At 29.0% G+C, this 15,431-nt stretch overlaps 1 protein-coding gene across 1 annotated transcript in view; it reads left to right on the top strand.

Moving 5' to 3' along the window:
- The first annotated feature begins 3,027 nt into the window (after positions 1-3,027).
- Positions 3,028-15,431, top strand: part of LOC129615151 (uncharacterized) — a 32,788-nt gene continuing 20,384 nt past the window's right edge. Inside the window, exons 1-3 of the mRNA XM_055530235.1 lie at positions 3,028-3,139; positions 5,203-5,411; positions 6,944-7,079. Coding sequence (XP_055386210.1) covers positions 3,028-3,139; positions 5,203-5,411; positions 6,944-7,079 — 457 coding nt within the window. The remainder of the gene's footprint in view (positions 3,140-5,202; positions 5,412-6,943; positions 7,080-15,431) is intronic.

The following is a 15,431-nucleotide window of genomic DNA, read 5'->3' as shown; positions in this document are numbered from 1 at the left end:
AACCTCTTGTGCACTATATTTTGATCATAGGTTTAAGGAATTAATGAAAACGTGGAAACTTACAACTTACAATGCCTTTCAAAATATATACATTAAAGCATTTACAGAGTATTACAGAATAGAATTTCAACATAGAGGATCTCCTAATGTTCATATGTTGGTGTAGTTAGCTAATGCACCAACATCTTTATTCTTATATCAAAGCACAGGATTTTGTCGATGAGCTGGGTTTATGTAGTCTTCCATTATCAAAACCACAGTCACACTTCAACATGCAAAAGGGAAATAAGAGGAAAACAAGTTTGTATGTAGGTTTAATATACCATTTTATCCTATGAATAAAACTATTATTTTATCACCCCTTGAAGAAATTGATTGAAGAACAAAACAAAAACTGAAAAATGACTCAAATTTAATGTACGAAAAATTAAGCATATTACCTTTTCAGGTAAGTTTTATATTTTAAGTTTCACAGAATTTCTCGAATACATTGCACTAAATGAAGAACAATATATAAAATGCATTCGTTCTGAACTAAAACGACCAAAACTGTTTCTCTAGAGAATGCCATCTAAAAAGATGGTGAATCCATACTCTTCAAAAATTTTAGATCTTTTTCAAAGTAACATGGACATTCAATTTATGATGGACCCTTACGCTTGCGCTGTTTATGTTGTAGATTACATAAATAAATCCAATCGTGGTATGTCAAAATCGCTTTCAGGATGTGTAAAAGAATCGAAGAAAGAAAATTTTTCGATTCGTCAAACATTATAATCTATTTCCAATACTTTCTTAAATTTTTCAGAAATGAGCGCTCAAGAATTGAGCACATTTTTAACCAACCATCTAATAAGAGAGTCCGGTTAAAGTCAATCAAAGACTTAGAACTTCTTCCCCTCGAGAGTTTAAATATTTTTGTTGAAGGCTTAATTTAACATTACATACAAAGACCAGATGAATTTAATAGCATAACTTTAGCGGAATCTGTATCTCCTTATAATTTTAGGAAAGTATCCAGTTCAGATGTTTTGAATGATTTAAATGAATATAGTGATATAGCCAGTATGATTTTGTTCAAGACCCAGACAACTTTTATAGGGAAATGGTTATGCTATACTATCCATGGCGCGGTGAGCTATCTGAACTGAAATACTCATTGTGCAGGTAAATTTTGCGAGCAAAATATAAGCATTATTTTAGAAACGAGAAAGACATAACTTACTTCCTGATGTTGCGATTGATTTAGGTGATACAACATGGAATTCATTGCTCCTAAACAAATTTCGGAAGAAGAATATTTTGACCTTCTTCAAAGTTTAAATATAAAACAAAGAGACTATATCTTGCAGGCAATAAATAAGTTTAAGAATAGAAAGGTTCCCATATTTGAAATTGTTAATATCAATCTTTTCTTAGAGTCATAAGAAGCGGGCGAGGTTCTCACGAAAGTTTAGAAGTTCTTTTTTTAGCTCCAACATGAAAAGCTGCTCATAATATTGGGGGGATGACAATACATTCAGCATTTTACACAAAATAATATGCAATATACTCGTTTATCTGTATATGCAGTATGTTTGTCTATATATACTCATTTTATATGTATATGCAATATACTCGCTGACGTATCTCATTCTTTACTATGTAAGTTAATAAACTTACAAGTTATTATAATTGATGAAATTTCTATGGTAGGAGCTAAAACATTTTTCAACATTCATAAGAGGCTATGTCAAATTTTTAGGCGAAGTGACTTTTTTGGAGGAGTATCGGTGATCGTTTTAGAAGATTTTAGGCAATTAAGACCAGTAGTAGATAGATATATTTTTCAAGTTCCTTCAAATGAGTTAACATTAGAATTACTACGCCCTTCATTATTGGAAAATTTTAAAATGTTTGAAGTAACACAAATTATGAGTGAAAGAGAAGATGTTACTTTTGCTAGAGCTTTCTCCAATTTAGCTATGTCTATAAAATTCATATGTTTAGCTAGACTATGAAATTCATATGTTTAGAAGCAGATGTTTGCCAAACTCCCTCAAGAGGCCAAACGGTTGCCACATTTGTTTGTGTCAAATAATGAAGTAGACGTATACAGTAATTTCGTATTAAGGTGATCGATTGGAAGCTACAGCAGCAGCTATGGATAGTGTTGGAGGAACAGGAACAACTGACGCTAAAACACATTTTTTGGAAGTTGTAAAAACAAAATCAGTACAAGAAACTTACGGGCTTTCTCAGACGTTAATTTTGAAATACGAAATCCGTTGCATGATTACTTGAAATATTGACATTGAAGACGGTCTCTTTAATGGCGCTACAGGAATTCTGAAATTTGTAGGGACAGGCTCTCTGGCAAATGGAAATACAGTGCCTAGCCGTGTTAGGATAAAATCTGAAGACACATTTCATTTGACAAGCCAAAAAGCGCGTAATAAACATCGATCTCTTATGCAATTGAATAATATCTCCTTAAATTTTACACCAATTAGGTTAGAAACAAAAATAAAACACAGTAGAAAATCTAGTACTCGTAGAAAATCTAGTAATTTGCACGTCAGTCGAAAACAGTTTCCCTTGATAGTAGCTGAAGGTATGAAAATTCATAAGTCCCAAGGACAAGCTATGTTAGGAGTTGAAGTTAATCTAATTAAAAGTATACCAAGATCTTCTTTGTATGTGGCATGTTCTCGGCAACCGATTTATCTAAACTTTACCTCGTAGGCGATTTTATTCTACCCACACCACCATTACCTAACAATTTAGTTGCCAATGAAATTAAAAGATAACAGCAAAACCCTTTAATTCCCCTATTTCACCATTTGCACGAAAGCTCAAATATTATTCAAATTGTAGCACACAATACCCAAAGCTTATAAAAAAATCTTCGAAACATTTTTTTAGATGCAGTTTTTAATAATTCTCAAATACGAGTATTATGTTTTTCTGAAACGTGGACTATAAGAAATGACAACATTATAATAATTTACTTATTACAAAGATCACTAATTTACAAAGATCACTAATATGGACAAAGAAGCTACACGAAGAACGGCATTTGGAACAGTAATTTATGTTCAAAAAGTTTTGATTTCTTCAGTTTCAAACTCCGAAAATAAACTTAACAACCATGGTCCGGGTAAACATATTGAAATAAGTAAAATAAAATTTAAGGATTTAGTAATAATACTCGTAGTAGTATACAAATCGCTAAACGCTAATATTTCCAACTTAAAAAACTTTTTGAGACCAAATCTTTTATATAAAGGTAAACTCTTAATTGTAGAAGACGTCAATGTAGATTTTTCCAAATGCAATACCCTAGAATCCTTTTTTAACTTTCACAGTTTCAATATGCTAAATACTAAACCTGAACCGACTACCGATGGCAGCACTGTAATAGACGCAGCTTTCGCTAACTTTACTGTAAATAGGATTGATATTTATGAAAGCTTGTATACAGTTATCATAAACCAATTGTTTGGTCAATAGATAATTATTATACCCTGCACTTCGTGAAGGGTATATTAACTTTGGTATGGAGTTTGTAACTACTTGAAGGAGTCATCTGCGGTATGGACATATATATATATTCTTGCTCAGCGTAAAATTCTGAGTCGATTTAGACATGTCCGTCCGTCCGTCCGTCCGTCCGTCCGTCCGTCCGTCCGTCCGTCCGTCCGTCCGATCGCACGATAACTCAAAAACGAATAATGCAATCGACACCAAACTTTCACAAGTTTTTTCTTTTGTGCCAAGGACGAACCCTATTGTTATTGGACTAATTCGGACAACGGGTTCGGGTAGCTGCCATACAACTTAGAGTTTATTTTAAATATTTCAAAAACTTATAAAGCTATAAATCTATAATTTTGTATACATATGTCCAATTATATTCTACATGTGCTCTAAAAACTATAATGGGGTAGCTGCACCGGTTCGGGTGACTGCCATACAACTCCAACAGCAAATTTTTTATATTCGGCAAAATAATAACGTCAGATTCATGATACTTGGCAGTTATGTGTCCAATTATAGGTCAAATATAATTCTAAAGTTTTGGTGGGATTACTTGACAGGTTCGAGTAGCTCCCATACAAGTCAAAAAGCTTATTCTTAATATTTGGAAAAATAATAAAGTCAGATTCATGAAACTCGGCAGTTGCATGTCCGATTATAGATCAGATATATTGGTGAAGTTTTAGTGGAATCGCTTGACAAGTTCGGGTACTTGCCATACAACTCCAAAAGCTTATTTTACATATTTGGAAAGATAATAAAGTATGAATCATGAAACTTGGCAGTTGTATGTCGAGTTATAGGTCACATATATTTCTAAAGTTTTAGTAGAATTGCTTAGCACGTTCGAGTAGATCCCATACAAGTCTAAAAGCTTATTCTTAATATTTGAAAAAATAATAAAGTCAGATTCATGAAACTTCGCAGTTGTGTGTCCGATTATATCCAATTATAGGTCAGACATGTCCGTGAAGTTTCTATAGAATGATTTCACAGGTAATTGCTACACAATAACGAAAGGTGCTGGGTATAATTCAATCGGTTTATACCGACTGAAACGTTTTTACTTGTTTTTTTTGTTTTTGTTATTTAAAACGTTTTTCCTACATTTCATGCTAATTATTTTGCGAAATAATATGGTATTTTTCAACAAAATGTTTTTTGGAGGATATATTTGGTATGTTGGTAAAATGCAAAACTTTCATGCTTTTAAAAACTCGTGGTAGCCTCTGGAAACTATCCTGTTTACAAAATTGTTAATAGGATATAAGTTTTAAAAATTTAGAATATTTTTGAATAGAAAATTTCATCGATGTACTGAATTTATGCTAATTTCGATTATAATGTCGAAAATGGATTCAGACTCAATATAATAAATTTTAGCAATCATAGTTAATAAAATATTATCTAATTTAGTTAATTTTATAAACTAAAATAATTTATCTAATTGTTTCATATGAGTATTCGCTACATAATATAAGTATTATCCATCTACATTAAAGAGTATTAGATTTTCTTTTAACAAATATTGCATTATATAGTATTTATACACTATATTATATTTTAACCCTTGTCTATATAATTTATATAAACATTTATTATAATTTTTATATTTATGAAAACTTACACCATTCTGTTTTACTATTACAACTTATTTAATATTGATTTCTTTTTTTCTTACAGATTGTACATACAGTTTACGTTTGATTGAAGTTCAAATACCGAAACATGTTGTAAAAGGTGCTGAAGCAAAACTTGAATGTCATTATGATCTTGATGAAGAAGCATTATATTCAGTTAAATGGTATAAAGATGGTAATGAATTTTATAGGTATGTTCCAAGAGATATGCCACCTGCACAAATTTTCCTGTTACCTGGTGTTACAGTTGATGTAAGTACTCTGCATCGTTAAAAGTATTTTTTAAAATCCGTTTTCCTCCCTATCGATTTATATTGAAAGTTCGAAAAAAAAGAATGCATTAAGAGTGGAATAAATAAATTTTAAAGTGTTTTCATTCTGGAAAGAACACACAAACATAAACATTTAAAAATTATGTAGTCAGTTGTTAAAAATTTATGTGATGACTTGTACGAGTACAACAACATAACCTTTAACATGAATTTTGATGTTTTAAAAATTCATTTTGATTTTTTTTTTTTTTGCAAAAATCCTCTTGAATTTATTTTTCGCTATGGATTTTTTTTTATTTATTCTATTAATTTGTAGTTATTTTTCTTTTTTTATAAGTAAATACAATTTTCAATTGAAAGTAGATATTTCCCGCGATTATTTTTTATACTTTTATAAATCTTGATTTTTTTGCAAATACTTCAATTTATGGCATACTTAAAAGTATAAAATTTAAGTTTATAACATTAAGTATGTCTTGCTTGTTCAATATAATCATTCAAATGTATTTTGTAGTGCTTTACAAATAGAACAAATTATTAAGAACAATGAGATGTTTAAATCCGGGCTCTATTTATTGTACTGACAAATTTTCCAATATAATTATAATAAAAAATTACTATTTTAATAGGACAATAATTATTACTTTAGTAATACAGTCCTTACTTTGAGGACAGTAAATTTATAATATTGCTCTATTGAAAAATTTAATAGTACGTAAAATACTTCTTTTTATGCCGAGCATTTAAAAGTATAATTAGAAAATTTTTGTACATAATAAAGTGCAGTTGAACCTGTTCAATTTAAAGGTGAACCAAAATAGATGAGCAGTCCAAACAACGTTGTCCTTGCACATATTTAATTGAAAGTGGAGATCTTTAGGATAATTTGAATAAGTTGTCAGCAATCTTAAAATAATAATTCCCATTTTTTAATGTTATAAGTTGTTAATAGACCAACTGTACTAATAGAAAAGTTTAAGTTATCTATATTTCAGAATTTAAGGCAGAAATTCACGATATTGAAAGTTGGGTTAGATTCTTTAAATTTTTTTATATACTATGTTATGCACACTATTGTAGTAGTTCAACTACTAGTAAGTTTAATGATAAGTCTAATGACAGAATTATGAAATTTTTGCGTCAGTTAGAAAAAATGATTTTGGACAAAGTATCAGTTTTAGTTCACAGTTACAGACAAGCGAACAACTATTGTTAACAACGAACTTCAAAAAGAGAATAAATAATTCAGTATTGTTTTGGCTTTTGATTTCAGTTACAAGTTAGTTTCCCTAGTCCTGGCACTAGTTTTCAATTACTGTTAACTTCACATACCAATGTTTCATATAGAACCCTTAGTAGTTGTGATTAAATATTTTTTTTAAAAATTATATTTAAAAATCATTTTTAAATTCATTTTTATTTTAATAATGTTATATTTGATATTTTTAATATTCCATATTATATTTATACTATTTTTTTTCTATTTATTGCATCTTCATAAATTCGTAACAGATTCATAATTCAAGTGATGTTGTCGTTGTACTAAAGCATGTCAATCTTTCAACAACTGGAAAATATCGATGTGAAGTTTCTGCAGAAGCTCCATCATTTCAAACTGTATCAGATCATGGTGATATGATTGTTGTTTGTAAGTATCATTAAAATTTCAACATTCTATTTATTTTTTTTTAATAATATTGCAAAAATTCATATCAATGATTTTACTAAGTAAATAAATAATGTTATACATAATATATGTATATGTATTTTAAAGGGAAGAACAAGTATTTAAGATGAAGAAAGAAAAACTAATATTTGCGAATATTTTCAATTTGACATCATCATTATTTGATTTATAATACAAATTAAACAATTCTATATTTCTTAATATGTTTTTACATAGACATAGACACAATATATGTTACGTTATTTAATCGAACGTAACATAAATGCTGACAATAAATAAATTGGGAATAAAAAATGAATTTAAATGTTTTCGAATATAAGCAAGGATTTTATTTTAGTTAACTTACAAGTATTGTTGAAAATATTCAAGTGCAATTTCAATAAATAGTTAGAATTTTTTCTTTTATATAATTTTAATGGTAACAGAAAAAGTCGAGTGAATCGAATAAATTCTGTAATACTCGTACAAAAATGTTTTCTTGAGATGTATACCACTGCGACTAAATGCTTTTGAAAACAGAAGTCTTGTTATGTTAACTTTATAACTTCAAAATATTGAGGTAATTAAGAATATGAATAACCTTCCATTCCGAAAACCCATTCTTTTGTTGTGAATTTGCATTGAACGAATCTATTTTGGCCCTGTCAAAAAAATTATCTTAGCAATGAAGAGAATTTTTAATTTTAGTAAAATTAATATTGCAAAAGTTCTTCTCTATAGATGTTAACCTAATAACTATGACAAAAAATTGAGCTGCATCTTCAACTGAACTGAAATTAAGTAACGTTCAAGCTATAATAGTTTCATGGAAATTTAGTTAATATATTGTCGAATTGTCATTGGAATTGTTTGATGAACATTCAGGCAGACATACTCATTTCATATTCAACTATTATTTTTTGTGGTAAAATGTATAGAGCACGAAAACAATATTGATTATTAAAATTATGAAAGAAATTACACTTTAAACTACGAGATACAAAAATAAAAGATTAAGATGTATAATCTTAGCATTAGCCAGCAAAGAAAGCATTAGAAAGCATTAGACAGCAAGCACGGGATATATGCTCTGGTTTCCCACCTTAATTAAGATCAAAATTCAATTTTTAGTTCTGTGTCATCTTTAATTAGTCCATGTACAAAGAATTAAATAATTGGAATTTCTATTTAGAAAATCTATTTTAAACTTTTTAACCGTAGAACGAATTTTTTCGTTATTTTAATTCCTTTGTTCTTTTCATCTCCATAGTATTGTTAAATCCAAAAATTATTAAAAATAGAAAAAAATAACAAAATAAATTCAATGTCTGACCAAGAATTCCTTATTTTCTCATCTTTCTTTTAACATAAATTTAAGTAATATTTTTAATATATATATATATATCTGATACATATGTATGTATATAGATACAAATTTTTTATGCCTATAAAATTTTTATTTTTATATCGTCTTTTCTTTTACATCAAAATTGTTAAACAACTTTTCTTTAATCACTTTTAATACCAGTTTTATTTGAATTCGCGAATCAATTCAATTCCCATTAAAATCTGATGTCCTGTTCGGATTTACTAAAAATCTTCTGTTACATACAATGTTCAAAACAAAAAATATACATAAAAATGAGAAAAATCTTAAAAAGAAAAATCAAAAAAAAGAAAAAAATAAAATCATTCTTATAACAGAAAGAAAAACCTTACACAAGACAAAAGACACAAACTCACACACAAACGTACACGCACACGCACACAGAATTTCAATCATCCAGTGAAGGATTTTTTTTTTAAATATTCGCGTTTTAAATTTTCATGTTCTTTATTTTTATTGCCATATTATTTTTCAATATAACAGTACATACATATATAAATACATAAGTACGTGTATATCAATGAATTGTTTGATAAATAAATGGATACTTGGTTATCAAGTAATAAAATTTTCTTTTTGGTAAAAATTTCTTAATCTGAAAAATCTCATAATAATTTAGTCAATTCAATATTGTCCTTCGAAAATTAGAAAAAAAATTTAATTTTTTTCTTTTTATATAAATAAGAAGAAATTTCAGCGAAATATTTTATTCCCACTGTTAAGATTTGACAGACAACCATAAAAAACAGAGAAGCCTCTTATGAAACAGAGAAGCCTCTTATCTCTTTAAAATTTAAAAATAGCAACATTTTAAAATTGCAAAGTTTAATTTAAAGTGTTATTATTTTAGGATTTCATCGGAAAATAGAACCATGACATAAAAACCATTTGAATAATTGTTTGGCAACACTGTCATAAAACATTAATCTTTGTGAAGTAAATGGCAATATAAGATTTTTAATATTTTTATAGAGCCACTAAATTCTAAATTTCTGTTCTTTTTTTTTTGCCAAAAATCGATTAAAAAAAATTTTTTTAAATAATATGTAAGATATTCATTGTTATTATTCTGACAACTGTAAGAGTAACAAGTAAAAACGTTTCAGTCGGTATAAACCGATTGAATTATACCCTGCACCTTTCATTGTTGTATAGCAATTACTTAAACCTGTGAAACCATTCTATAGAAACTTCATGGATATGTCTGATCTATAACTGAACACACAAGTTTCGTGAATCTGACTTTATTATTTTTCCAAATATTTAAAATTAGTTTTTGGAGTTGTATGGCAGGTACCCGAACCTGCCAAGCAATTCCACTAAAACTTCGCAAATATATCTGATCTATAATTGGCCACACAACTGCAAAGTTTCATGAATCTGACTTTATTATTTTTCCAAATATTTAAAATAAGCTTTTGGACTTGTATGGGAGCTGCTCGAACCGGTCAAGCAATTCTACCAAAACTTCAGAAATATCTTTGACCTATAATTGGACACACGACTGCCAAGTTTCATGAATCTGACTTTATTATTTTGCCGAATATAAAAAATTAGCTTTTGAAGTTGTATGGCAGGTACCCGAACCTGCCAAGCAATTCCACCAAAACTTCACAAATATATCTGATCTATAATTGGCCACACAACTGCCAAGTTTCATGAATCTGACTTTATTATTTTTCCAAATATTTAAAATAAGCTTTTGGACTTGTATGGGAGCCACTCGAACCTGTCAAGCAATTCCACCAAAACTTCAGAAATATCTTTGACCTATAATTGGACACACAACTGCCACGTTTCATGAATCTGTCTTTATTATTTTTCCAAATATTTAAAATTAGCTTTTGAAGTTGTATGGCAGGTACCCGAACCTGCCAAGCAATTCCACTAAAACTTCGCAAATATATCTGATCTATAATTGGCCACACAACTGCCAAGTTTCATGAATCTGACTTTATTATTTTTCCAAATATTTAAAATAAGCTTTTGGACTTGTATGGGAGCTACTCGAACCTGTCAAGCAATTCCAACAAAACTTCAGAAATATATCTGACCTATAATTGGACACACGACTGCCAAGTTTCATGAATCTGACTTTATTATTTTGCCGAATATTTAAAATTAGCTTCTGGAGTTGTATGGCGGCCACCCGAACCGGTGCAGCTATCTCATTAAAATTTTTAGAGCATATGTAGAATATAATTGGACACATGTACACAAAATTTTGTATTTGTACCTTTATTAGTTTTTGAAATAATTAAAATAAACTCTTTGAGTTGTATGGCAGCTCCGAGAACCCGTTGTCCGAATTGGTCCAATAACAATAGGGTTCGTCCTTGGCACAAAAGAAACAACTTGTGAAAGTTTGGTGTCGATTGAATTATTCGTTTTTGAGTTATCGTGCGATCGGACGGACGGACGGACGGACGGACGGACATGTCTAAATCAACGCAGAATTTTACGCTGAGCAAGAATATATATATATGTCCATACCGCAGATGACTGTTTCAAGTAGTTACAAACTCCATACCAAAGTTAATATACCCTTCACGAAGTGCAGGGTATAAAAATACAAATTATACAGTCTGAATTATTTAAAAAGCCTTGTTCAGCCTAGAAAACCATATAAACCGCTCTTAAACAAAATCTAGTTTAATAATGTGTTACAGGCAATCTAGGGAGTCTAGATTTCAATTATCTTTTCGAATATCATCACATATGTCTATGACTGTATCAACATATATACGAGTGTGTACCTAGTAATATTTTCACTGTGAAAAAGCTTTTTGAACACACACACACTTACATATATATTCAATATATTTTTCTTGTTACTTTTCATTGATGAATTTTAAGCACCCCATAAAAAATTTCTATCCTTTCAATAAAAAAAATGAAAAAAAAAATAAATTGGAAAATTGAAAAATAAAAAAAAATCGTGGAAAAGTTTTTCTTAGATTTTTTCTCCATTTTTTTCTTTTTCTCTTGTTTTTGTTTTGTGTGTTTTTATTCATTTTTTTTCTATTACTTTTTGTTGCTGTTTTAAATTTCTCTTTGCAACTTTTTTTGCAAAATTTTTTACAAAATATCCTAGACGTTTTTACCTATATTTATTTCAAACAAGAAGAATAACGGAACGAGAGAAGACCGAGTTAGTTATTCAATAAAACTTCTTGACTTTTGAACTGGTATTGAGATGCTTGATGTTTTTTAGACTAAACTCACATTTGTTTGCTTGGGTGTTTGAGTGAACTTATTCTTAGTAGGTTTTCATGCTATCACTTCTGCTACTATACTTAAAAAATATTGCTACAATACTACAATTTAAACACAAAAAATATATAAAAAAAAACAAGAGAAGAAAAAAACAACAATAAATGAATGAAAGAACAACAGTAAACCATCATAAAAGACGCAATGAAAAATGAAGAGAAAAGTATTTCAAAGTAAAATAAACCAATAAAAATCTCATTTAAAAATTTTGTATTTTTTCTTTTCGATTTTGCTCTGACTCTTAACAAAAAGGAGAAAAAAAGGATAAAACAAGTAAAAACGTTTCAGTCGGTATAAACCAATTTAATTATACCCTGTACTTTTCGTTGTTGTGAAGCAATTACTCGGACCTGTGAAACCATTCTATAGAAACTTCAGGGATATGTATAACTGGACACACAACTGCCAAGTTTCATGAATCTGACTTCATTATTTTTCCAAATATTTAAAATAAGCTTTTAGACTTGTATGAGAGCTACTCCAACCTGTCAACCAATTCAACCAAAACTTCAGAAATATATCTGGCCTATAATTGAAGACATGACTGCCAAATCTTATGAATCTGACTTTATTAGTTTTCCGAATATAAAAAATTGGCTTTTGCAGTTGTATGGCAGCCACCCGAACCGGTGCAGCTATCCCATTAAAATTTTTAGAGCATATACTCGTATAGTATATAATTGGACATATGTATTCAAAATTGTATATTTATACCTTTATTAATTTTTGAGATATTTAAAATAAACTCTTTGAGCTGTATAGCAGCTACACGAACCCGTTGTCCAAATTAGTCCAATTACAATAGGGTTCGTCCTTGGAACAAAAGAAACAATTTGTGAAAGTTTGTTGTCAATTGTTCGTTTTTAAGTTATTGTGTGATCGGACGGACGGACTGACGGGCATTTCTAAATCAACGCAGAATTTTACGCTGAGCAAGAATATATATATATGCCCATACCGCAGATGACTCCTGCAAGTAGTTACAAACTCCATACAAAAGTGAATATACCCTTCACGAAGTGTAGGGTATAAAATCTTTTTTATACCCTTATAGCTTCTTAGCTGTGTTAAAAAAAAAATTGATTGGGAGATAAATTGGTAATAATCGAAGATGGTTTTCATTATCATTCTTTGGAAGAAGGTCTTTCATCCCCCTTTGCTCATTTTCGTGTTGAATAGCTTCAAATATTCTAACACCCTATAGCCTATGGTTAGATGTACAAATAAAAATTTCTTTTTTATCTTACTTTTGTTTTTCTTCTTTTATTTTTTTTTTTTTTTAAACCAGATTTCTTTAGTTCATTTATTTTTAAAATAAATCCATTTAATTTTATAATAAAATTTAGTTAATGTAGGTTAGTTTCTTTAGAAATTAATCATCATAAAGTCGTTTGGAAAGTTCCAAAAAGAAAACATAACCGGAAAAACAAGGAATGCGAATTCAAAACTTAGACTATGTTAAAAGATTTTGTTGGATCGTCTTTACAAAAAAAATTTAGACTAAAAGAAATTACTTATTCTATTGAAAGTATCACATGAAATTTCAACGGCAGGCAAACTAATAACAGGCAAAAGATTTCTATGTAACATAAAGAAAAGCTTTTAACTACTATTATTTTGTTTACCGTTGAAATTTATTTCCCGACACTTTTCTTCATATACTTTGCACATCTATATCATTGTATCATTTGTAACACCAAATAATGGTAAATATTTAGCACATAACCAACCGCGATGGTTATTGTCTAGTTAAGTGGGAGTGTTATAGAAGACAAAGAAAAAGCGTTTTAAACACTTCTTTACAATTTTAAATACTTCGAATTTTCTGAAAAGTTTACTTATTAGTTTGTTAACAACCAGAACTCAAATACTAAATTTCAAGAAATTCCATTAATTAAAAATGCGGTATTTGGACTCTTATCTCTAAAAAGTTTATAAGTTTATTGTTCTATTTAATTTAAATATTAAATAAAATTTTGAGGAAATTGATTATTTCTCTTTATGTGTGCAAATATTTAAAATTGGCCCACTAAAAAATCCAATTCCCGAACAGCTGAAACAAACTCACATTTAAAATTTCATTAAATTCGGTTCAGCCGATAGACTGAAATATATACAGACACACCGACATCTCTCTTAAAATAGTTTATTTACGCTTCCCTACTATGAGAGATGCTTTACTTTTACATGTATTGAATTTTTAAGACCACTATTTCTTTGTCCATTGAATAGCTGTGAATTTTTATTTTGCAATCCCAAAGCAAAATTTGCTAGTTAGACTTCATTTTCGTCAAATGTGGCTATTGTAAAAACGATTTGGTAAAAGCACCAAAATTTTGAAAGCCAATTTTTATACCCGTACGAACGTATGTTCGAAGGGTATACTAAATCATAAAGGGTATACCACCGCCCGTTCAAGCGATAACTCAAAAAGTAATTGAGCTAAGTTCACCAACTTTTTATAAATGATTTATTGTAGTAAGCGCCAGAACCCTTTTTAAATTGGGCATGATCGGGGTATCGGTTCGGGTAGCTGTCATACAACTTCAAAACTTATTTGACTATATCTCAGAAACTATAAAAGCTGTAAAATTGATATTTCACACAAGCAAATATATTAGTACGGCTGATATGTTTGATAGAATTCGTTGAAATTGCTTGGCTCTTTCTGGTAGCTGCCATACAACTTCAATGGCAATTTGGCACACACAGTATGTTGAAAAACACAGTACTGAAATTTTGCATAAATTAGTATTGCAATACGGCAACTTAAAGTCATAATCTGTCACATAGTCAGTTATGGTTTATTTATTCGCACATAGGATAACAAGTGCGTACGGGTATCACAGAGTTGACAAGGTCAAATTTATTTTTTCTCGTTTAACATAAATTTATTAATCTATTATGTTAGTGGAAAAAATATTATTAATAAATCATCAAGTGATGAGTTGATAATGTAACGTTTGAGTAAAGGGACTGCTATCTGTGGTTTTTGCGTATATTCAAGGAAATAGCATGATTGCCTGTCTTGAATTAGATAATATTGGAGTGTAGTTTCTTTTTTTCAAGCGCTTCCAGAAAGTCCAGGATCACTACATTTTTATGATAATGTTACCCAAATCACTAATAATTTCCTTTAAGTTTAAAATAAGTGTTAGAGTAAACAAAAATATTTTCAAAATTTTTGTGCATTCCTCTTGCTAAACTGATAAAAAACTGGTGAGATTATTAAAGTCTACAATTTAACCGTATAAAATTTCATTAACACTTTTTCCATATATCTACGTTATATATATGAATTTGTATGTAGCTTTATTTGAGTATTGTGTAAAAACCGTCACTTAAGAAATATTAAAGCTGACAACAAAAACTTGCTCAATTAAAAAATTTAAATATTGCGTTTAATTATAAATCAAATGAAAAAAAAAAATCGAATAAAAAGAATAATGTTACGCGCATACATTGCAGCATTTCGCAAAATCGACTGTAGACACACACCAATACAATTATATTTTTTTTAGGCATGAAATGAAATTTAATTATACCATCATTTAATTTTATTTCTTTAATATTTTCCATATTAAAACTCTTTTGAAATTTATTGATTCTTTAGCTGCAATTCATTAAGTGTTATATAACACAAAATTTTCTTTACTACTATATAAAAGAAAAAG

This window comes from Condylostylus longicornis, unplaced genomic scaffold, assembly GCF_029603195.1.
Source record: "Condylostylus longicornis isolate FDR11 unplaced genomic scaffold, ASM2960319v2 ptg000135l, whole genome shotgun sequence".
NCBI lineage: Eukaryota > Metazoa > Arthropoda > Insecta > Diptera > Dolichopodidae > Condylostylus > Condylostylus longicornis.
Note: the sequence above shows the minus strand (reverse complement) of the source record. Positions and strands in the feature narration are given on the sequence as shown.